Below are 25,438 nucleotides of genomic sequence, written 5' to 3' on the forward strand. Positions count from 1 at the left end.
GGCTCCTAAAGCCCATATCGATGATGTTTTTTTGACTGGTTCACACGCTGACACTTGTCGATGGCCCAGCACTGAAATCTGCAGCAATTTGTGGAAGGGTTGTACTTCTGTCACGTTGAACGATTCTCTTCAGTCATCATTGGTCCCATTCTTGCTGGATTTTTCCCAGCCACAGCAAAGTCAGAGATTTGATGTTTTACACAATTCCTAATATTCACAGTACACTTGTGAAATTGTCATACTGGAAAATCCCCACTTCATCACTACCTCAGAAATGCTGCATCCCATCGCTTGTGCACTGATTATAACATCACATTCGAACTCACTTAACTCTTGATAACCTGCCATCATAACAGCAGTAATCGATCCAACAACAGTGCCCGACACTTGTGTATTATATAGATGTTGCCGATGGCAGCACTGTATTCTGCCTGCTTACATATCCCTGTATTTGAATACACGTGCATATACCTGTTTCTTTGGCACTTCAGTGTAAGTATGTGTGTTGTAAATGTCTGAATTTTACTATCACAGATGCAGGGTACAAAGTATGTGTGTAGCAGGTGAGCAGGTGGACTAAGCGAGGAAGATAATGTGCTTACATTCATTTCACCAGCTGTAATTTTCATCACATTGTGTCATGCATTATTGCTGATATTTGGAAAAAAAATTAATCTTAATTTATGTAATCAATAATACCTTCTTGGGAAATACAGAGATTGAAGTTAGATAAAGTGGGAATTAGTGAAGATCGGTGGCAGGAAAAACAGGCCTTCTGGTCAGGTGATTACAGGGTTATAAATACAAAGTTAAACAATGGTAATGTACAAGTGTGTTAAATAATGAATAAATATAGGAATACTATTAAGCTACTACGAAATGCACAGTAAATGTATTATTGTGACGAAGCTCACACCCATCACAGTAGTACAAGTTTATATGCCGACTATATCTGCAGATTATGAAGAGATTGTCTAAAGTTTGAGACAAAAGAAATTATTCAGATAGTTGACTGGAGTGATGAAAGAAATTATTCAGATAGTTAAGAGTGACGAAAATATAATTTTGATGGGTAGGGAGATGAATAGTCGGAAAAATAGGTGAATTGGACTGGGGGAGAGGAATAAAGAAGCAGTTGCCTAGTAGAATTTTGCACAGAGCATAATTTAATCATTAGAACTTGGCTGAAGGACCATGAAAGAAGATTGTGTATCTGTAAGAGATCTGGAGACACCAGAAGGCTTCAGACTGATTATATAATGGTAACACAGGGATTTCAGAACCAAATTTTAAACTGCAGGACATTTCCAAGGGCAGATGCTGAATGACCACAATTTACTAGTTACGAAATGTAGAGTAAACCTGCAGAAATTTCAAAAAAGGTTAGAAATTAATGAGATCAGACCTGCGTAAGTTGAACGAACCAGAGATTGTTAACAGCTTCAGAGGGGCATTTGGTAATGACTGACTAGAATAGGAGGAAGGAATACAATAGAAGAAGAATGGGTAGCTTTAAGAGATGAAATAGTGAAGGCAGCAGAGGATCAAATAGGTAAAAAGACAAGGCCTAACACACATCCCTCGAAAACACAGGAGGTACTGAATATAACTGATGAAAGGACAAAATACAAAAAGGCAATAAATGAAGCAGGCAAAAGGAAATATAACATATAAAAATGAGACTGACAGGAAGTGTAAAATGGCTAGTGAGGAATGGCTCGAGGACAAGTATTTAAAAGCATATTTCACTAGGGGGCAGATAATGTCAACAAGAGAGAAATTTATCCTCTGTGGCACTACTGAAGTTGACATGCATACAAACTATAAATGAGAAGAATAAACAAACACTAAAATTAGTTCTGCAAAGTTCTCACTACACTATAGATGCATAACCTGAAAGCTATTGAAACAAAAACAAATCACACAACTGACAACAGATTTATCACCAGTTGCTTTTTCCACAAGGAAGTCCCTCACATAAATGCTAACGCATGAAATAAATACCCAAGCTCTTAGAAAACTTAGACACATGCTAGTCAATCATATGAAAAGACTTAATATTCATTTCTTCATAGTAGTTCTTGAGAAAAGCACTAAACTAAACATTGTGCACTAACATGAAGAGCTTCTGCTGCTGCTCACTCCTCCCTCCTGCTCGGTTGGACCTATAAATTAACACGAAGTTGTGATCTCCAGTGCTAGTGCTCAGTCTCGTTCGTACTAGAATTTATTTCCTACTAGGAAGGGAAACAACATTGGATTTAAAATGTACACATTCCTCTAAAGATTCATTCCTGCATAACTTGGCGAGGTACTGATTTGTATTACGGGAGGACTGTGCATCCATCCCTACAGGTGTTAATATTTCATACTGAGGTGATAATTTATAGCGTATGTATGTAATGTACCATCAAACTATTCAGAAAAAATACAGCAAGCAACCACCCTCCACAAAAATCTGGAAACTCAGCAACTTTCATGTGCATCAACTCTTCAGTAAATGCTAAATGGCAATCAATGATCATCTTTACACAATAAAGTGTGAAAATAGCAAGAAGGCACAGAGCTGCTCGAGGTTCTCCATACCTTGCACATGTAATTTTTACATTTTACAAGTAATGTGAACAAAGATGCCAAAGAAACAAACACTAACATTTTCTGATATCAACAACTTTCAGTAACTGGGAAAATTCAGTTCCGGGTCAAGATTGTATTTGTACTCCAAGCTTCCCTCCTTGCATTGTACAAAAGACCTAGTCATCTGCTAACTTACTGAAAATAACTTTTCTTTACACTGGTCCCACCCATCCCCTAGCAAATCTATCTCTTGCAGCAGAGTCAAAATCACGAAGGATCTGCAAGGGAAATAACTAACAACTGCTTTACTCTAATTTCACACAAATGCAATTTCTCCCTCTAACTGCTATTTAAAATTATGCCTTTCTAGAGCAAATGCAGTCATTGGTCTCCATTTCCTCTACCCAGAAAACAGCAGTGTGCCATTTAATAAAAACCTAATGTAGAAAAGATAAAATGTTGCATATTTAGCTGCAATTAAACTCTGTAGAGGACAGAAGGGACGCTCCAAATTGAAAAAGAGACTTACGGTTCTGCAAGCAGGATCGGCAGGGCAGCCTCTTGTATTCTGGAAGGAGCATTGAAGCCCATTGCGTACACACCCTTCAGAAGGTTTGGCTTGCTGCAACAAATGCAAAATTTAGCAATACCCATCACAGACAATGACAACAGAAGTCTACTTCATACAAACAACAACAAAATTACATGCAGAAATAAGGATTATGACATGTCTCAAACGCAAAGTTAGGAAATGGCTGAAAAAGAAAATATGCTAAAGGATGATAAGGGGGACAGTTAACAAAACTGGCTAAATGACCCGTGCTAAAATACTGGGTGCATCGTAAGTCAGTTAACCACTGGGCATTTCTGTCCATTGTCAAATGGTTCAAATGGCTCTGAGCACTATGGGACTTAACTTCTGAAGTCACCAGTCCCCTAGACTTACAACTACTTAAAGCTAACTAACCTAAGGACATCACACACATCCATGCCCAAGGCAGGATTCAAACCTGCGACCATAGCGGTCGTGCGGTTCCAGACTGTAGGGCCTAGAACCGGTCGGCCACTCCGGCCGGCTGTCTATCGTCAAATTTTAGCTAATTAATATCACACATATTGAAAAATCTTGAAATCTGTGTGCAGTAAGATTTATTTAAAGAGGCTGGTTTGTTATTAACAAGTGACAATCTGATCCTTGACGCCATTTGAGGGTTCAATACAAATGTAAAATCTGTACATTATAAACCGAAAATTGTCTATAGAACAGTGTGTGTGTGTGCGCTTTACAGATGTTGTGGAAATTTGGATGAAATTATGAAGATGTAAGATGGTAAGATGGTCTCTCACTAAAAAGTGAATCTTGCTGCTTACGAGACTGCAGCAAGTGGCGAAGGATGGCATTTGCGTGCTCCTGAGTGACAACAGGTCGCCTTTTCACACAAATCACATTTTATGCTCCTTCCAGCACACAGCCATTAGCGTGTACAGCCCTGCAACGATGTCTCAAGGGTCCAGGCCAGAGGAGGGAGACTAAAGGGTGTGTGTAATCTTTTCATGGCATTCCCAGCATGATCTCATCATTCTGGAATGCACAATGGATCGACACAAGAATGCCCGTACTCTTGGGAACCATGTCGTACATTCAGTTTGTTTTCCTCAGCACAGCAGACAATGCAACACGTCAACCAGCTTAAGAGTGCACGCGCATGGTTCGAAGAGCACCAGGACGAGTTTATTATACTCCCCTGGGCACCAAACTCACAGATTTAAACCCCGTTGAGAGTAAGTGGGCCCACGTCGATCAGGCAGTTCGTGCCGTATATTCTCAAAGGAGAAACCTAGAGCAGCTGGTCACGACAATGGAGTTGTCATAGCTCCACATCCTTGATTGTAACTTCCAGAACCTCACTGACACACTTCCTGCACTGCAGAAGGTGATTTTCAGGCATTTGGTGGGTGGTCACATTAATGTGATTGGACCTTGTGTTTTGCTAGCCCCCTTCTAGTGTGGCATGATGTCACTTGGCAGTTAACCAATGAAATGCATTATAACAACTCATCATCACAATACTCTGTTATCAACAAAGTGGTTCTCCGATTCACTTGCGACCTGTTTACAGTATCGAGTGAAATAGCAAAAGGGCTTTGTACTTTGGTGTGCATACAAGCAGTAACACTGGACACAAAAATAAGCACATAGTTTATCATTTATTTTCAAAAATTCTTTTAACCCCAGCAAATCGATACACTGTAAACAGTAGGACATGTTTGTGGTAATGTCAATAAAGGAAGCACTCTTTTCAAACAAAAATGTACAAGCAATCTGCATCATCATAGCTCTCCAACAGAAACTAGACTTTAGATTTTTTCTTTTTTTAAGAATATTTTACCTGTGCATTTCCTAAATCTGCAGCCGCATACACGGTCTACACTGCGAACCAGTGAAGTGTGTGACAGAAGGTACTTAACATGGCACCACATTCATTCTAATCCATACTATTATATACACGCAAGCTGATGTTTAATGTTGTTACCAAAAATCTCAAAAGGTTCTTTGCCGATTAACTTCAAATTTTTACACAATACTCCAATAAATGTTTGGACGGACACAGGATATGTATATTTATTAAAACACAGGTTTTCTTTTAAAGCTGAGTGCCATGCTATGGCACACTATGAAAATGTGCAGTTTGATTTTCTTTATTGCAGTCTGGTTTAGCTATGAAAGAAGGGCAGTTCAACCATCAAGCAAACCGTTTCTCTCATATATATTCGTTCTCCTTATATGCAATTTTGAACAAATGTATACACAGATATGAGCTGTTTTGTTTTTTCCTCATTTGTTTTTAACAGAAAACTGTTTTATTTATGGCTTACTGGTTTATTATTAGAATACCACTAGAATCTGAATTTTTTGAAACTTTGTAATGTTACCCTTCACAGACAAACTAAACAAAAATGCTGTCACTGAAGCTACTATCCTTACAGTTCCAGAATCAGGAGACGTCTCTCACTCTGTATACCAATGACCCTCATCGATTTACCCATTTACTTTAATCGACCTCAGTTCCCAACCAGGTTTCAACGGGAGTAACGAAGTTCTACATCCATTAACAACTCTCCATCCCCCCAGATAATACATTACGTTCTCCCTGCCATACCTCCTCAATCCAGTCTCAATTTAGGTCTGATACTCCATATAGTCAGATTTTGTTAGTAAATGTTGGTATGGTTCCAGTCTTCACAATAAACCAGTCTCTTTCGAGGTGTAAATTAAAATTAGCATGCTAACGCGGACTTGTGATATTTGCAAAATAAATCTGTCCTGTTTATGTGCTTGCATCGCACTGCACAGAAATCGAACATTCTCATTCTCATACATTTATTACACGCTGCACAGATCAAACGGCCCAAATGTGGAAATAACAATCAAGGAATGATGCAGAAACCACTCACTTTTCCTGTTTTTAAGAACTCTACTAAACTCTACGGGTTTCGGACGTTTTCACATCTGTCTTCTGAAGTGGTGCGTTTCTTATGGCATCCTAGTGTATTTTATATATACATTCATTTCTGTCTTCCACTATAAGTCACCAATTCTTCATCTTCATAAAAAATGCAGCCCATTCTTAACCTTTCTGCAAGCAGCTTAATGTAAGTTCCAACACTCAAAGAAAGGTGACATGTCGTTTTTGTGATTTCGTGCACTTCCAATGTAAAGCAGCATATAAAATTTTGTAACAGCCGCAGCGATTGCACGCTTAATACGTCTGCCACACACAAAATAATGTTTACTGCAGTGTCAGACCACACCACATCATCATGTGAAACCTCAGTTGTGCAGACTTGTTTGAGGCTATGCATTGTCAAGGAGAAGTAGTTCAATTGCATTTTTGTGGTGACAAACGTGCTGATGTCGTTTCTTCAATTTGACGACGGCCTTCCGCTTGGAGACAAGTAACCCAGCAGAAACAAACCTTTGAGTACCCCAACTGCCAGTGGCAGCCTCAGGGCAATCAACGTGTTAAACATTAAGTTTGAAGGACGAACAGCGACAGCCGCATTTGCATAGTGTTAGTACAGGGCTATTACAAATGATTGAAGCAATTTCATAAATTCACTGTAGCTCCATTCATTGACATATGGTCACGACACACTACAGATACGTAGAAAAACTCATAAAGTTTTGTTCGGCTGAAGCCGCACTTCAGGTTTCTGCCGCCAGAGTGCTCGAGAGCGCAGTGAGACAAAATGGCGACAGGAGCCAAGAAAGCATATGTCGTGCTTGAAATGCACTCACGTCAGTCAGTCATAACAGTGCAACGACACTTCAGGACGAAGTTCGACAAAGATCCACCAACTGCTAACGCCATTCGGCGATGGTATGCGCAGTTTAAAGCTTCTGGATGCCTCTGTAAGGGGAAATCAATGGGTTGGCCTGCAGTGATCAAAGAAACGGTTGAACGCGTGTGGGCAAGTTTCACGCGTAGCCTGCGGAAGTCGACGAATAAAGCGAGCAGGGAGCTAAACGTACCACAGCCGACGATTTGGAAAATCTTACGGAAAAGGCTAAAGCAGAAGCCTTACCGTTTACAACTGCTACAAGCCCTGACACCCGATGACAAAGTCAAACGCTTTGAATTTTCGGCACGGTTGCAACAGCTCATGGAAGAGGATGCGTTCAGTGCGAAACTTGTTTTCAGTGATGAAGCAACATTTTTCTTAATGGTGAAGTGAACAGACACAATGTGCGAACCTGGGCGGTAGAAAATCCTAACGCATTCGTGCAGCAAATTCGCAATTCACCAAAAGTTAACGTGTTTTGTGCAATCTCACGGTTTAAAGTTTACGGCCCCTTTTTCTTCTGCGAAAAAAACCTTACAGGACACGTGTATCTGGGCATGCTGGAAAATTGGCTCATGCCACAACTGGAGACCGACAGCGCCGACTTCATCTTTCAACAGGATGGTGCTCCACCGCACTTCCATCACGATGTTCGGCATTTCTTAAACAGGAGATTGGAAAACCGATGAATCAGTCGTGGTGGAGATCACGATCAGCAATTCGTGTCACGGCCTCCACGCTCTCCCGACTTAACCCCATGCGATTTCTTTCTGTGGGGTTATGTGAAACATTCAGTGTTTAAACCTGCTCTACCAAGAAACATGCTAGAACTGCGCTCTCGCAACAACGATGCTTTCGAACTCATCGATGGGGACGTGCTGCGCCGAGTGTGGGAGGAAGTTGATTATCGGCTCGATGTCTGCCGAATCACTAAAGGGGCACATATCGAACATTTGTGAATGCCTAAAAAAACTTTTTGAGTTTTTGTATGTGTGTGCAAAGCATTGTGAAAATATCTCAAATAATAAAGTTATTGTAGAGCTGTGAAATCGCTTCAATCATTTGTAATAACCCTGTATTTAGTACTTCACAGTGAAGTTGGAAATGTGCTAGCAGTGTGCACGTGTCACACTCCTACTCATCTGAGTCACGCTGCTGCTCACTGCTCTGGCTGAATACCAGTGAGCACTGCCAACTTCAGCTCGGCCAAGTGTTCCCGAGACAACTCGGGGGACGTCATAGCTGCTCCTCACTTTACTGCCCCGAGATCCATGTCTGCCCCACATCTCTGACCGTGTACCTTTCACAACCCCACCGACTCCTCCTGCACGTTTCACAGTGGGCCACAGAGCAAATGACAGATATTCAGGCTTCTGACAGATGGTCACATTTAAGTGACTGAATAATCTATTTACGTGCCAATTGTGTCCAGCAGTGTCTCATCGTACAGTGGCAGTTGTAGTACTGGTTAATACTGACTGAACTATCCTGAATACGCCATTAATAGTCTCTATCAGTGTGGTTTCCCGTTGTCTGAGATTGCAGTCGTGTGAGCGAGTAGTGTTAGAGTGAGTGTGTGTGCGTGCGTATGTGTGTGTATTGTTGACAGAGGCATTAATGGCCAAAAGCTATAATCATGCGAATCTTTTTATTGTGCCTATCGCGACTCGGCATCTTCGCTATATGGTGAGTGGCAACTTTTCTTCTCTAATATTGTTACATTCCATTAATAGTCTACGGAGATAAGAGAGAAACATTACTGGAAATCAAGGAGAAATTTACTAAAGGCTATTAAAGTTCGCAGATGAGAAACAAAAACACTGAGGATCGCCAATGACCTTTTAATTCTATCAGCGGCAGCAAAGGACTTTGAAGAGCAGCTGAATGGTACAGATAGTGTCTTGAAAAGACATTATAAAATTAAAATAAGCAAAAGTAAAGTGAGGCTAATGGAATACAGCCACATTAAATTGTGCTATGTTGAGTAAATTACAATAGTCATTCAATAAGTAATACAACTTTTTTTTTCTCTGAAATCAGATTGGTTTTATATTGGAGTCTAACACACCAAATTATTCCCCACTCTTCAGGCAAGAAAACCCTCATTTCCAATATAATCTCCATTCAATGCAACGGCCTTAAGCCACACTGGGAGAGAGTGTACGCCTACACGGTACTACTCTACTGGTCGACATCAAAGCCAGCACTGTTGTGTCAATAACCTCTCCATCGTCCACGTACTGCTTTCCGCAGAGTCCATCCTTCATCGGTCCAAACAAAGATGGGAGATCCAGGCTGTAGAGCAGACGAGGAAGAACAGTCTACTGAAGTTTTGCGAACTACTCTCAGTTGCGCAGGGTCGTGTCAGGCCTCGTTTTGTCTACGTAGGAGGAGAAGAACATCTGCGTTTTTGTGATGTCAGACACACTGAAGCCGTTTCTTCAATTTCCTGAGGCTCTTCTGTTAGAGGTGAGTGACCACTGGGTTACTCACTGCCTGACGAACACAACTAGTGAATAAGTGTGTCAGCACTACCGACAGACACATTCGGTTGCGCAGCAAGATCTTCGATTGTGATCTGTGGATCACCTCAAAAGAGTGTCTGCATGTTCCGACATCAGAAGAGTAACAGCTGTGTGTCTTGTGTGAGATCTGACAGGTTTACACAACCTTGTTGTGATCTACATCTACATGATTACTCTGCAATTCACATTTAAGTGCTCAGCAGAGGGTTCATCGAACCACAATCATACTATCTCTTTACCATTCCACTCCCGAACAGCGCGCGGGAAAAATGAACACCTAAACCTTTCTGTTCGAGCTCTGATTTCTCTTATTTTATTTTGATGATCATTCCTACCTATGTAGGTTGGGCTAAACAAAATATTTTCGCATTCGGAAGAGAGAGTTGGTGACTGAAACTTCGTAAATAGATCTCGCCGCGACGAAAAATGTCTTTGATTTAATGACTTCCATCCCAACTTGTGTATCATATCTGCCACACTCTCTCCCCTATTACGTGATAATACAAAACGAGCTGCCCTGTTTTGCACCCTTTTGATGTCCTCCGTTAATCCCCCCTGGTAAGGATCCCACACCGCGGAGGAATATTCTAACATAGGATGAACGAGTGTAGTGTAAGCTGTCTCTTTAGTGAACTTGTTGCATCTTCTAATAGTCCTGTCAATGAAACGCAACCTTTGGCTCCCCTTCCCCACAATATTATCTATGTGGTCTTTCCTACCGAAGTTGTTCGTAATTTTAACACCCAGGTACTTAGTTGAATTGACAGCCTAGAGAATTGTACTATTTATTGAGTAATCGAATTCCAACGGATTTATTTTGGAACTCGTGTGGATCACCTCACACTTCTCATTATTTAGCGTCAACTGCCACCTGCCACACCATACAGCAATCTTTTCTAAATCGCTTTGCAACTAATACTGGTCTTCGGATGACCTTACGAGACGGTAAATTACAGCATCATCTGCGAACAACCTAAGAGAACTGCTCAGATTGTCACCCAGGTCCTTTATATAGATCAGGAACAGCAGAGGTCCCAGGACGCTTCCCTGGGGAACACCTGATATCACTTCAGTTTTACCCGATGATTTGTCGTCTATTACTACGAACTGCGACCTTCCTGACAGGAAATCACGAATCCAGTCGCACAACTGAGATGATACCCCATAGGCCCGCAGCTTGATTAGAAGTCGCTTGTGAGGAACGGTGTCAAAAGCTTTCCGGAAATCTAGAAATATGGAATCAACTTGAGATCCCCTGTCGATAGCGGCCATTACTTCGTGCGAATAAAGAGCTAGCTGCGTTGCACAAGAATGATGTTTTCTGAAACATGCTGATTACGTATCAATAGATCGTTCTCTTCGAGGTGATTCATAATGTTTGAATACAGTATATGCTCCAAAACCCTACTGCAAACCGACGTCAATGATATAGGTCTGTAGTTCGATGGATTACTCCTACTACCCTTCTTAAACACTGGTGCGACCTGCGCAATTTTCCAATCTGCAGGTACACATCTATCGGTGAGCGACCAGTTGTATATGATTGGTAAGTAGGGAGCTATTGTATAAGCGTAATCTGAAAGGAACCTAATCGGTATACAATCTGGACCTAAAGACTTGCCCGTATCAAGCAATTTGAGTTGCTACGCAACCCCTAAGGTATCTACTTCTAAGAAACTCATGCTAGCAGCTGTTCGTGTTTCAAATTCTGGAATATTTCATTTGCCTTCCCTGGTGAAGGAATCTCTGAAAACTGTGTTCAATAACTCCGCTTTAGCGGCACAGTCGTCGGTAACAGTACCACCGGCACTGCGCAGCGAAGGTATTGACTGCGTCTTGGCGCTTGTGTACTTTACACACGACCAGAATTTCTTCGGATTTTCTACCAAATTTCGAGACAATGTTGCGTTGTGGAACTTATTAAAGGCATCTCGCATTAAAGTCCGTGCCAAATTTCGCGCGTCTGTAAATTTTAGCCAATCTTCGGGATTTCGCGTTCTTCTGAACTTCGCATGCTTTTTCCGTTGCCTCTGCAACAGCGTTCGGACCTGTTTTGTGTACCATGGGGGATCAGTTCCATCTCTTACCAATTTATGAGGTATGAATCTCTCAATTGCTGTTGCTACTATATCTTTGAATTTGAGCCACATCTCGTCTACATTTGCATAGTCAGTTCAGAAGGAATGGAGATTCTCTCTTAGGAAGGCTTCTAGTGACACTTTATCCGCTTTTTTAAATAAAATTATTTTGCGTTTGTTTCTGGTGCATTTGGAAGCAACGGTATTGAGCCTAGCTACAACGACCTTGTGATCACTAATCCCTGTATCAGTCATGATGCTCTCTATTAGCTTTGGATTGTTTGTGGCTAAGAGGTTAAGTGTGTTTTCGCAACCATTTACAATTCGCATGGGTTCGTGGACTAACTGCTCGAAATAATTTTCAGAGAAAGCATTTAGGACAATCTCGGAAGATGTTTTCTGCCTACCACCGGTTTTGAACAAGTATTTTTGCCAACATATCGAGGGAAGGTTGAAGTCCCCACCAACTATAACCGTATGAGTGGGGTATTTATTTGTTACGAGACTCAAATTTTCTCTGCCAAATCTGTATCATCCGAGTCTGGGAGTCAGTAGAAGGAGCCAATTATTAACTTAGTTCGGGTGGTAAGTATAACCTCCACCCATACCAATTCGCACGGAGTATCTACTTCGATTCACTACAAGATAAACCACTACTGACAGACACAAACACTCCACCACCAATTCTGCCTGATCTATCTTTCCTGAACACCGTCTGAGACTTCGTAAAAATTTCTGCAGAACTTTTTTCAGGCTTGAGCCAGCTTTCTGTACCTATAACGATTTCAGCTTCTGTGCTTTCTATTAGCACTTGAAGCTCAGGGACTTTCCTAGAACAACTACAACAATTTACAACTACAATTCCGACTGTTCCTTGATCCAAGCATGTCCTGTATTTGCCATGCACCCTTTGAGATTGCAGCCCACCCCGTACTTTCCCGAGGCCTTCTAACCTAAAAAACCGCCCAGTCCATGCCACACAGCCTCCGCTATCCATGTAGCCGCCAGCTGAGTGTAGTGAACTCCTGACCTATTCAGCGGAACCCGAAAGCCCACCACCCTATGGCGCAAGTCAAGGAATCTGCAGCCAACACGGTCGCAAAACCGTCTCAGCCTCTGAGTCAGACCCTCCACCCGGCTCTGCACCAAAGGTCCGCAGTCGGTTCTGTCAACAATGCTGCAGATGGTGAGCTCTGACTTCATCTCGTAAGCAAGACCGGCAGCCTTCACCAAATCAGATAGCCGCTGGAATCCAGAGAGAATTACCTCAGATCCAAAGCGACACACGTCATTAGTGCCGACATGTGCCACCATCTGCAGCTGGCTGCACCCTGTGCTCTTCATACCATCCAGAAGGACCCTTTCCACATCAGGAATGACTCCACCCGGAATGCACACTGGATTTCTTCCCCTCTTTAGCCGCCATATCCCTAAGTGGCCCCACTACGCGCCTAACATGGAGCTCCCAACTACCAATAAGCCCACCCTCTGCGATTGCCCGTACCTGGAAGGCTGAGAATCATCCTCTGAAACAGGGCAGGCAGCTGCATCTGGCTCAGCCAGAGACAGCACCTGAAATCTGTCTGTCAGACACACCGGGGAGGCTTTCTGATCAGGCTCCGGGGACGTCTTTCGCTGCCTGCCACGCCTCGGAACGACCTCCCAATCGACCACAGGCGAGGGCTCAGCCGCACTGCGGGCAGCAACCAAGGAAACCACAGCGGCAGACCAATCTGGGGACAGACGGGATGAGGTCGACATCCCCATGATACCCAAGTCCGGCTCCCCACAGTCGTGCCCATCGGCAACAGCCTCAAGCTGCGCGACCGAAGTCAGCGCCGCCTGCAGCTGTGAGCGAAGGGATGCCAACTCGGCCCTCACCCGAACACAGCAATCACAGTCCCTGTCCATTCTAATCGATGTTGAACAACAGTTACTGAAACACGAGTCCGTGCCTAGATAACACAAGGGAGACACGCAAATAATGTATGAACTAACCTGTACAAATGCCTAACGACTGCGCTACAATCTGCCTGAATTTACGATTACAGTATTTGAAACTCTAAATTACACCTCCTATACGAAACTCTCACGCAATTTAAGTAAGAATCTACTAAGTAAACACAGAAAAGAAGCTATATACGTATCTTTCTGCGCTGTCGATGTGCACCAACTGGGAGCTCAGGCCACACTGGTCTCCGAGAGCCTAGTTTGTGATGATGACAGACACCTTGCCACGCTTTTGTTTACCACCAGGTGTCCGTAAGACATTCGTCAAGTGTCTATGAATATCTGCAGTGCCCTGATTTTCCAACATAAAGAGACATGTTCCATAGCAAATTCTGCGTTTTTTCAACAGATATTGGCCAAGAAAAATAAATGTGTTGCATTACTTATTGAATGCCTCTGGTACATTAGGAAAAAGAGACATTGGAAGTAGACGAATTTTGCTATTCACGCAGCAAAATAACTCACGATTGCTAAAGCAGGTATATATAAAATGCAGATTGGCAACAGCAACAAAAGCATTTCTGAAAAAGTGTAATTTCTCAACATCTAATGTCAATTTTTAAGTATTAGGAAGTCTTTTCTGAAGGTATCTGTCTGTAATATCACCTTACGCAGAAGTGAAATGTGTGGGATAAACAGTTCATACAATACGAGAACAGAAGCTTGTGAAATGTGCTGTTCCAGCCAATTAGATGGTCAGACTGAATAATACCGTAACTGAAAAGGTACTGAACTGAATACTGGAGAAAAAAATGTTATGACAGAACTTGACTAATGAAGTGGCCTGTTGGTAGGACACACCCTGATGCATTGAGGAAATTGATAATGTGGCAATAGAAGGAGGCATGCAGGGAAGGGGTAAAAAATGTAGAGGGATATCAAAACAGTCAGGAGGTCCAAGTGGACATACCTTGCAGTAGTTATGCAGAGAAGCCACACAAGCACAAACTGAGGAAAAATTAGCGACAAATTCTGTTACTTTTTCTAAATTAACTATCTTCACATTTTCCTGGTCTAATTTAGGAAAATGTAAATCTGTACGCCCGAACGGGATTTAAACCACCACCACCCAGCACGCGAGTCCAGCATCTCACTGCTGCACCACCTCACTCTGTATTTGAAAAGAAAACTGAGCTGTGTCCAAAATGTTTGTAGCAACCCGTAGCTTCAAGGAAAGTGGACATACATTATCTGTTCAGAAGTATCTGGACACCCCTATGTAACGTGGAATTCACCACCGCCAGTATGAAAGGAGGCAGTAGAGAAGCAATAACAGCTGAATGTGACGCTCGGTAGAGCTCAGCGGCTTCGAAAGTGGACTAGTCACTGGACGTCACCCTAGCAAGAAATACACCACGGAAATATCAACTATTCTAAAGCGCCCAAGTCAACTGTCTGTGTTGTGTCTGAGAAGTAGATATACAAAGGAAGAACCACATGCAACCAGTGGAGGAATCGCTAGAGTTCCAAAGTTCTATCGGCAGTCGACCTAACAGAATGACTGTGTTGTTGCTGTGATCTTCAGTCCAGAGACTGGTCTGATGCAGCTCTCCATGCCACTCTATCCTGTGTAAACTTCTACATCTCCCAGTACCTACTGCAACCAACATCCTTCTGAATCTGCTTAGTGTATTCATCTCTTTGTCTCCCTCTACGATTTTTACACTCAACGCTGCCCTCCAATACTAAATTGGTGATCCCTTGATGCCTCAGAACATGTTCAACCAACCGGTCCCTTCTTGTCAAGTTGTGCCACAAATTTCTCTTCTCCCCAATTCTATTCAATACCTCCTCATTAATTATCTACCCATCTAATCTTCAGCATTCTGCCGTAGCACCACATTTCGAAAGCTTCAATTCTCTTCCTGTCCAAACTATTTATTGTCCACGTTTCACTTCCATACATGGCTACACTCCATACAAATACTTTCAGAAACGACTTCCTGACACTTAAATCTATACTCCATGTTAATAAATTCCTCTTCTTCAGAAACGCATTCCTTGCCATTGCCAGTCTACATTTTATATCCTCTCTACTTCGACCATCATCAGTTATTTTGCTCCCCAAATAGCAAAACTCCTTTACTACTTTAAGTGTCTCACTTCTTAATCTAATTCCCTCAGCATCACCTAACTTAATTCGACTACATTCCATTATCTTTGTTTTGCTTTTGTTGATGTTCATCTTATATCCTCCTTTCAAGACACTGTCCATTCTGTTCAACTGCTCTTCCAAGTCTTTTGCTGTCTCTGACAAAATTACAATGTCATCGGCGAACCTCAAAGTTTTTATTTCTTCTCCGTGGATTTCAATACCTACTCCAAATTTTTCTTTCGTTTCCTTTACTGCTTGCTCAACATAGAGATTGAATAACATTGGGGAGAGGCTACAACCCTGTCTCACTCCCTTCCCAACCACTGCTTCCCTTTCATGCCCCTCGACTCTTGTAACTGCCATCTGGTTTCTATGTGTAGGAGTTAAAAGTAATGGGGTGCAATTGACATAAACCACACATTTCTGTACTGCTAAGTGAGACTACTGAACAATTGATGATGAAAAGAACAAGTGAGTGATAAATTGTGGTATACCCTGTGTCAATCTGATTTAAGGGTCGGAGTGTGACAAATGCCTGGAGAACATTACTGTACGATGTAAACTATTACTTAGCATAAGGTTTAGTGGGAAGTTATGAGATACAGAACCAAGGAACAATTGGAGGAAACCAGACTTTGTTCACACAGTTGTGCTGCTGCCAAGAAGTGAGCAACCACAATGACAAAAGGCAAACATCAGTCGAGAGGTCAGCCGGAGACACTGTCATGGGACTGCACAGCTGAGCAATGCGGTTTTAGGGAGTGACCATTCATACCACACAATCCAAGCCAAACAGACGATGCAGCTGGATCCTGTGGATACCCTACAGATGGTACATCTGCACCTATTTCTGCACAGATACTCCGCAAACCACACTGAAGTGCCTGGCAGGGTTCATCAAACCACCCTCACAATAATTCTGTATTATTCCACTCTCGAATAGTGCCACAGAAAAAAAAAAACCACCTAATATTTCTGTGCAAGGTCTGATTTCCTTTATTTTATAATGATGATTGTTTCTCACTATGTAGGTCTGAGTCAACAAAATATTTTAGCATTTGGAGGAAAAGTTGGCAATTGAAATTTTGTGAGGCGATTCTCCTGTAACGAACGCCTTTGTCTAAATGATGTCCAGCCCAAATCCTGTATCATATCAGTGACACTACCTCCCCTACTTTGCGATGATACAAAACGTGCTGCTCTTCGTTCTTGGTGTACTGTGTTAATCCAATCTGGTAAGGATCCCAGACCGTGCAGCAGTACTCCAAAAAGAGGACGGACAAGTGAAGTGTAGGCAGTTGCTTTAGTAAATCTGTTCCATTTTTTAAGTGTTCTGGCAATAAAACACAGTCTTTGGTTTGCCTTCCCCACATTTTTCTGTGCATGCTTTCCAATTTAAATTGTTCGTAATTCTAATTCCTAGGTATTTAGTAGAATTTATGGCCTTTAAATTACACATTTATTGCGTAACCCAAGTTTTAACAGATTCCTCTTAACACTCATGTGGGTGACCCCACACTTTTCGTTATTTACGGTCAACTTCCAATTTTTGCACCATTCAGATACCTTTTCTAAATAGTTTTGCAATTTGTTTTGATCTTCTTATTTTATTAGACAGTAAAAGACAGCATCATCTGCAAATAACCCAAGACTGCTTCTGAGATTGTCTCCTAAATCATTTACATAGATAAAAATCACGAATCCAGCCACATAACAGACGATGTTGCATAAGCATGCAATTTCACTACACGCCGCTTTTGTGGTACAGTATCAAAAGCCTTTTGGAAATCTAGAAATACATAATAAATTTGAAAGCCCTTGCAGAGTGTATACGCGGACGAAGGAAAAAAATCCCGGATTTCCCGGTTAAAAATACGGTTTCTCCCGGGTGAAAACACGCGTTTTCCGTTTAAGTGACTGTATATTTTCCCTTATCAATCCTCTGAATGGTTATGGTTTTATACACGGGGGTAGACTTTCCCGGCACTTTAGAAAATGAAACTCAGGGGAAAAAGACATCGTTTTGGAAATATCTTTGATGTGCAGCAACATGTACGCTGCGTATTTTCGTATTATGAAAGTATACATTGGAATTCCACCAAGCACCGCGTGTTACTTTCCGAATCAGCGTTTGTAAGCCAGTCATAGCTCATGTCACGTGATCTCGCCAGCCGATGGCAGCGGATATTCAGAGCATAGGGCACGTGATTTAATCAGCCAATAGAAACATCACTTAAGTAGCCAGCAAAACACAAACAGGGAAAGTTAACAGTTTAAATTAATATACATGGTGTTGCTACAAGACAAGCAAAGCTTTCACACATTATATTGGTCTCTAAGGTTAAAAAGCTGCATGAGAAGCTAAGCTTTCGCAAATAATGTTTATCTTTTCTCCGCGTGTTACACTTAAAAAAGATATAACACAAATGTGCCAGTAAAATTTTTAATAATGTCTGATCTTCGGGGTTCAAAATTCTTCTAAATGGCTCGTAGTCAAAGAGTTGATTTTTATATGAGAGTCAAACGCTCTGTGATTTAATAAATTCATGGTACATTCTCGCGCATAGTTCATCTTGCGTGAAAGGATATTTACTTTGAAAGTAACGCTTTTCAAACTACCATTCGCAATATTTTCCCGCGACCTGTTAGAGAGAGGTTCGTTTCAACAGCTGCCAGAGAGCGCAGGTAACAGGCGACACGGCGCATGGGGAGCTATCATGACGTAGGAAGCCCGTATCTACGTACAGTGTGTAAACTTTTAGATGGCAGACCTCTCCCTAGTCCTGAATCGGTAGAAGTAGGTAAACGTCGGGAGGCTTCGGTAGGCACGCAGTTTCGACTGCTGCCAACATTACGTAGCTACTGTGTTGTACAAGGTAGCCATTGTCGTCTGCTTCGTTATTGTTCTGCGCTGTACTGTTCTGCGTGTTTTTATTGTGCAGTTGTGCTAAACGTGATCAAAATGAGTAAAGAGGCAGTTGCTGGCCCATCTCGGGAGTTTTTTTAGGAATACGCCCGTGGTTTTATATACTTTTTTCTAACACGTTTGCGAAACGTGTTTCGAATAGTGTTAGTAGTGAAGAAATAATAGAACAAAACGTCATGCCTGACGCGGCACTTTTTCACGCATCTCCATATTTACCACGTCATATCTCCTGAATTATATGTCGTAAAGAGACATAAATTTGCCGGCGCATTTACTGATATATGTGGATACTGTATGCGAAATATGTTGCGATTAGAGTTAATAGTAACGAAATAATACATTAAAACGTCATGCCTTATGCGGTAGATTTACGGTATGTACTGAGAAAATGTAGTAAGCGACAACCATTTTTCCTTTCATTATTTTGTGGGGGGGTGTCAGCGACAAAAATTTTCGTAAAGGTTTGAAATTGTATGTAACGTTTGTTGCTAGTTGCTAGTCGCTAAGTGCTCTCATTCGCAAATAGTGGACGCATAAATCTGGGTATCTTCCCGCGGTGGCATCTCATTGTTTATGACGTCATATCTCCTCAAGAATGTGTCTTGTTTCTTTTTTTTCGGCTAGTAACCTTCGTGGGCGTACGGAGAACAAATCACCAAAATTTCATCGCAATCGGATGAATGGTTTGTGAGCGCATTGTAGACAAACATATTTAATGTACATGAGGATTTCAGTTTCGTTTACGAACAACATTCAAAGCGAGTTTTACTTCCAAGCCTTTCGTCTGCTTTCGTGTAAGCATGAGGCGCAATTTGTAGTGCAACTGGTAGGCGTGCCTTGTCCCCCCCCCCCCCCCCGGCTCCTCACCCCTCGCCACCCAATGCTTGCTTCCACCTCTCCCCGCACTCCCCTCACAACTCAGCCATCATACAGTTACCACACTACTTTTAAAACATTAAAAGATCTTACATTATGTCAATAGAAACAAGACATCAGAGGATACTCCAAGAGCATCGGAATTTCGTGAACCATACCAAAATGTGCACATTTAAAATGCATTCTTAAAGTGCACGTTCGTATGTCCAGATTTCCAATGAAGTAGACCTCGACCTGATATCAAGCTTTTCAGTGTGGTTTTCGGGATGTAAATTTTCTTGGAGCACAAGTATTGTATTATATCATGTTTGGTTCTTTATTATGGCAAAATGCCATATGTGCTAGAAGTTGAAAACGGGCACTTGAAATGCAGCGAACAGTTGAAAGTAGCCAGTACTGTGGAATTAAACATTTCGTTTCAAATACATTGACTGCCTCTGCGGAAAAAGTTCACAAAAGTCAAATTTCTTTAGCAAACAGACAAAAATAACTTCATTGTTCCGCAAGGTGATTGATGCTTGACTATCAGAAAAGTGGAAATAAATTAAAATCTGAAACTAATGAAAATTTTTGCCTTTCGTAATTATGTGAATGCATTTTAATTCACTTGATAGCTCCCGGCCACAGATATCCGTTTTGTTTTCATTTGACGTGACAGTAAACGGGGGGGGGGGGGGGCAGCAAAATCAGTAATTGTAAACACGGGTCACGTGAAGACTACCCACTATAACTCAGACTGCTCTGCGCATCAGCCTCGGATCTACGATATTTGCGAACCGGGTCAATACTAAAATACTCGAATTTTCAAAAATATGTTCATCTTGTAGCGCATATCTTTCTGAAAAGTCTGAAACATAAAACATATGTGTTCGATGAGATGTTAAGACATATTATTTGGTCTTAAGTGAGCCAAAGTGCAGTGCCACGCCTGTTCATAAAGCATTCATCTACCGCACGTCACTGTATTTCGCTCTGTGGAATTTAAACGTGTATATTTTTGAAAGGATGCCATCAAACTCTATTCAGGACAGTGGAAATTGAAATGCCTGTGGTGCCTCTCCTGCTCCCAGTCGGCCGGTTTGACAGCCAGCCCCTCTTTAAAACATATCTCGCAATTAATAGCGGATGGGATTATTTGCAATCAGGAAAACAAGAACTCTTCAGAAAATTTGCTTTCCTTATTGCCTATTTACTAATAACTTTCTATTCTGTGTGATATAAAATTAAATGTAGGATACATAAAACCAATAAAGACAAGACATAAGCAAGAAAGTACACATTTGTTCAATCCTGAGCTCCTAACATTTTTTTCTCTCTAATCTTGCTACAGCTTTACATGGAGCGCTTCCCTTTCTGCGAAAGGATCTATTACCTCATCAAAGTTCGTCAAACTGTTTGCTACATGAAAAATCGAAATGTCGTTGTCTAATACTGAAAAAAAGCTATTAACATAAATAATACCCAAGACTGGTGTTGTTTCTCGATCTGATTACGTCTATTTTGTCACTGTCTGCTAGATAAAACAAAACAGGCCTTTCTAATAGTGCAGCAATTATGTAACACACACCAAATAAACGAGACAAATTTGAAACAAATGGCCATTTTTATAACAAGACAGAATATAATTCACGAAGTACCAATACCAAACGCCTATTAGGCCTACTACAAGCAAAAAGCTTTTTGTCAGGAAATGGTTTCACATTTCATTCATACGCACCGGCTTCTCAAGCACGAGATCGAAAAGTAGTATTACGAAAATTTTATATAAATTTTGAATCGTTTTGTTCTTCCATAATTTGTGTGGTGTCCCCGTTTCTTCTCCGTCCTAGTTTAACAAACAAGCTTGTCATCACCAACTCTGTAGCTATTCCTGCCATTGTCAAAATTTGTTCGCCGATTAGCAGAACTAGCCCTGCCAGAATCACAGGTGATTATTTTCCGGTTAGGCGCTGTTACGTGTTCGTACAACACGTTTTCCGCGTTACTTCCAAAATAGAACTTAAGCGGATGCTAGCCGGGGACTGTACAACTGGTCCTTACTAGTATAGCGATCTGGCCAAAAATTTTCTGTCAAAATTTCACTTTCTTGGATACACCGAGAAGATAATATGTAATCTTTCTCACCTGTTACTCCTGTCAGTCGTTTATTTCCACTCTGGTAGTCTGAATCTATAGATTTCGCTAGTAATTATAACAACGCTATCATTCGCAAACCCTATCAACCACATAATCAGACAACGATTGGCATTCATCCGTTCGGCTTCACTCCGCTCAGCTCGTATAGCCCCGTCTCCTTTTGTCTGCGGGAAGTTTATTTCTAGATGCGTCGAGGATTCTCCTAATAAGAGACATCACGTATTCAAAAATCAACTTATCATTCAGAAATCAACTTAAAATGTGTTCAAAAACCAAAATCATACGAATAATCGACAGACAAACGTGCGCTGGATGCTAGGCGCTTTGTGAAACAAGTTCTTTTCCTCAAGAATATGAATTTGGCGCCCCCTTTTCCCGGTAGCACCTAGCTGCTTGCTGCGACTGCTTGCACAGCCAACAGCCACATTCCTGTAGCCAGAAGCGGGAGAATCTACGAACTCTAACGCGACTCGACTGCGCACGCGCACGAGCCCGCTCGTAACTCTTAATACGAATCGAATGTGAACAGTAGTGACTTCACGCTCATCGGAGCAATTTGTTGTTATGAAGCACTGCATAGTCTTCCTAAAGTCACTGACACATTTTGCTGTTGGCACATGCTTGCATAAGCACTGTGTGTCGTCGTTGTATATGGCGCATTTCCTTTCCAATTTGTTATTTTCGTTTTTTCTCTCTTTTATGTTTTATTGTTGAAGTATTATTTTGCAGTAGCGGGATACAGTAACATCCTTTATTAGAGTATCGGTCTTTACCAGTCAAAATTACAAAAGATTTAACTGAAAACTAAAACAATGAAAAAATCCCGGAATTCAAAAAAATTCCCGGGTTTTTCCCGGTTTTCTACCGGATGAAAAAATTCCAGGGTTTTTCCCGGATCTCCCGGTTGTCCCGGGTAGTATATAACCTGCCTTGTCAAAACAGTTTGTTGTGTTTCACAAGAATGATGTTTTCTAAAATTCGTGTTGACTGTTTGCCAATAGACCGTTTTCTTCCAGGTAATTCATAATGTTCGAACACAATATATGTTCCAAAACCTTGCACTGTGTATTTTTCAACTATTTGGGTATGAGTAAGTGGTTGTATATGGTTGTTATGTATGGAGCTATTCCATCAGCATACTCTGAAAGGAACTAAGTTGGTATAAAGGGTACATCAAAAGACTTTCTTTTATTACACGAGTCAAGTTGCTAGACTACTTCACGGATATTTACTTCTACACTACTTGTGTTGGCAGCTGTTCTTGATTCGATTTCTGCAATATTTATTTCGTCTTCTATGGTGAAGGAATTTCGAAAGGCTGCATTTAGTAACTCTGCTTTCATGGTACTGTCGTCGATAGTATTTCAATAGCTATCACGCAGAGAAGCATTGACTGTGTCTTGCCGTTAGCATACTTTACATATGACCACGATCTCCTTGGATTTTCTGCCAGGTTTACAGATGAAGTTTCGTTCGGGAAACAGTTATAAGACTTTCTGTAAAAGATCGCCAATCTTTGAGATTTCGTTCGTTTTAAATTTGGCACGCTTTTTTGTTTGTTGGTCTGCAACAGTGTACATTACAGCAGCAGTGAAAGTCGCAAAGTAGGTGTGATTGGAATGATTTTCCCGGTTTGAGCTCTGTCCATCAGGTTTTGGTGATGGTGAAATGAGCGCATGTTTTCCACAGACAGTTTACAAATTACTGCAGCACCAGTTTGAAATCTGGTATTTTTTATATCAACACAATGAAGCACATGACCAGAAAGTGATACCCATTGCACCACAGTTGAAAGATCAGCTATTTTCCCACACTTTGGGCAGAATAGAAACAAATTCGGCTTTCACAGAGTATAAGAACTTTGTAGACAGCCTCCCTCAAAATGCTGGCCTGAAATGGAGATTTTACATGCCAATAGTTACATGGCTGATTATGTCTGAAAACTTTTGGACACAGTGTACTGTAACATATTAGAATGGATTGAAAAATGCAGCACCTATTCTTTGCAAAATCAACGTCTATTTTTTGCAAAACTATAGGCAGAAATGACAAGGCACTTAGCATAGAAACAGAACTGAAAATAACTAATCAAACATTGGGCAATGAACTTCAACACAGTCGAAAAATGCAACTTTTTCCCAATCGTTATAGCGCGAAGTACAGACACAGTATAGAGGCAACTTGCCACAAGCGAAAATAAACTAGAATTTTTAGCACCCGAGGGGGAGCAGCAGCACAGGGAAGCAAGCCCTGTCTCCTTCAGGGCTGCAGCCTACACCTGTATCCTGCAAAAGTAAAACTGACACACTGTCACAGGGATTGCCAATCCATTCTTGGGTTGTTAGAATCCCAATCGAAATGCACGACGGACCAGAATTAGTCACGTCATTCTTTTCAAAATAAGAATAGAAAGTAATGAGCAACACACAACACAAAGCATTCAGGAAAGTCTAATGCACAATTGCTGGTTGAGGTTGGCAGAGTATTGGTGACGAAGCAGTTCAGGTTCGACATCTAGCAGTATTCGACAATCACCATTCAAAACATCCGACTAATTTGCAAACGTTTAAAGTGTTCACATTACATCAACATTTGAACTTAAGCTAGCAAACATGAGTATTTCTTTGTTATAAAATACTAGGTCCCACAGCTGAGTACTATGTTGCATTGCACAGTATGTATCTTATAAACAGACCACTCAACAACCCACAATTGGGATGGCACTAGAGAATCAATTCATTTATGTGTTATTGTGTTTGTGTACTTTTTTTATTTTGCAAACGGGTTCTACGGTACATTATCTTTCCACACCGGCTTTGCCAAATGTCATGTAACACCAGTAACTGAAAATTAATTCCATTTTTGATATTGATATGCCAAAAATAAAGCTATTTCAAACTCTCTTTGATAAAATAGTTTCTCAGGATACAATTTGCTATGAAATAACACCTTTTAGGTAATTTTGGCACTTCGCATTTTGAGGCAGAATTCACATCTCTCTTGCCAAATTTTTCCTGTCCCTACACATTAGTGTTGGGACATTTGTCTTTTCCATAAAAAATTTTACCAATGTGCAAGCAACGTAAATTAGAAGCCGGCACATGTGCGGGAACAAACAACTGAAAGTTACATGCTGCAAGAGGAAATGCAGTTCCCATAAACAAGGCATTTGGCACGATAGATTTTTAACAACTGTTGTTCTGCAATCAAGATGCAGAGACAATTTCATCAGCAATACAATAGAGCACTTCCAAATGCTAAAATTCACATGCGGCATCAGCAGTTCGAATTAACGGGATGTGTTATGCAAAAGAGAAAGTACTAGCCAGCCATGCATATCACAGCACAAAATGTTGAAATAATTCCTCTTTCTGCTGAATGTAGTCCACAGAAATTGACATACAAAGCCAGCAGACAGCTACAAGTGCCAAACAATGATTTCACACATTCTCAAAATGAAGCCAAAACTGAAACAGTATATAATTCATATTTTAGCAACAAGGCAATCTTCCATGTAAGTGGCAAAGTTAACTAGCACAACACTCAAATATGAGTACACTTGTAATTCAATGTCAGCTTGACTCATCAAAAGATGATAATGTATCCTGTGCAATGTCAGCACAAAAACTGTATGGCCCATTTTTTCGGCATTGAGCTAAGTGGATATGGCTGAGCAATCGTTGATGCCACAGTTCAACACAGGTATCGTCAATTACATATTTCACCAAGATAGGACAACCTCCCTCCCCCCCTTTGGAGGTCTGCATGTTTTTAAATAGGCATTTTCCAAACTCTTGGGTATGACAATGCTGTGTTCTGATCCTGATCACTTAGCTCTCCAGATCTAAATCCCACAGATTTTTTTTTAATG

The 25,438-nt window shown here is 41.3% G+C and overlaps 1 protein-coding gene across 1 annotated transcript in view; it reads right to left on the reverse strand.

Moving 5' to 3' along the window:
* Nucleotides 1-25,438, reverse strand: part of LOC126108670 (DEAD-box helicase Dbp80-like) — a 145,173-nt gene that overhangs the window by 96,333 nt on the left and 23,402 nt on the right. The window contains exon 3 of the mRNA XM_049913979.1: nt 3,107-3,199. Within this exon, the coding sequence (XP_049769936.1) occupies nt 3,107-3,199 (93 nt within the window). The remainder of the gene's footprint in view (nt 1-3,106; nt 3,200-25,438) is intronic.

Source organism: Schistocerca cancellata, chromosome 11 (assembly GCF_023864275.1).
Source record: "Schistocerca cancellata isolate TAMUIC-IGC-003103 chromosome 11, iqSchCanc2.1, whole genome shotgun sequence".
NCBI lineage: Eukaryota > Metazoa > Arthropoda > Insecta > Orthoptera > Acrididae > Schistocerca > Schistocerca cancellata.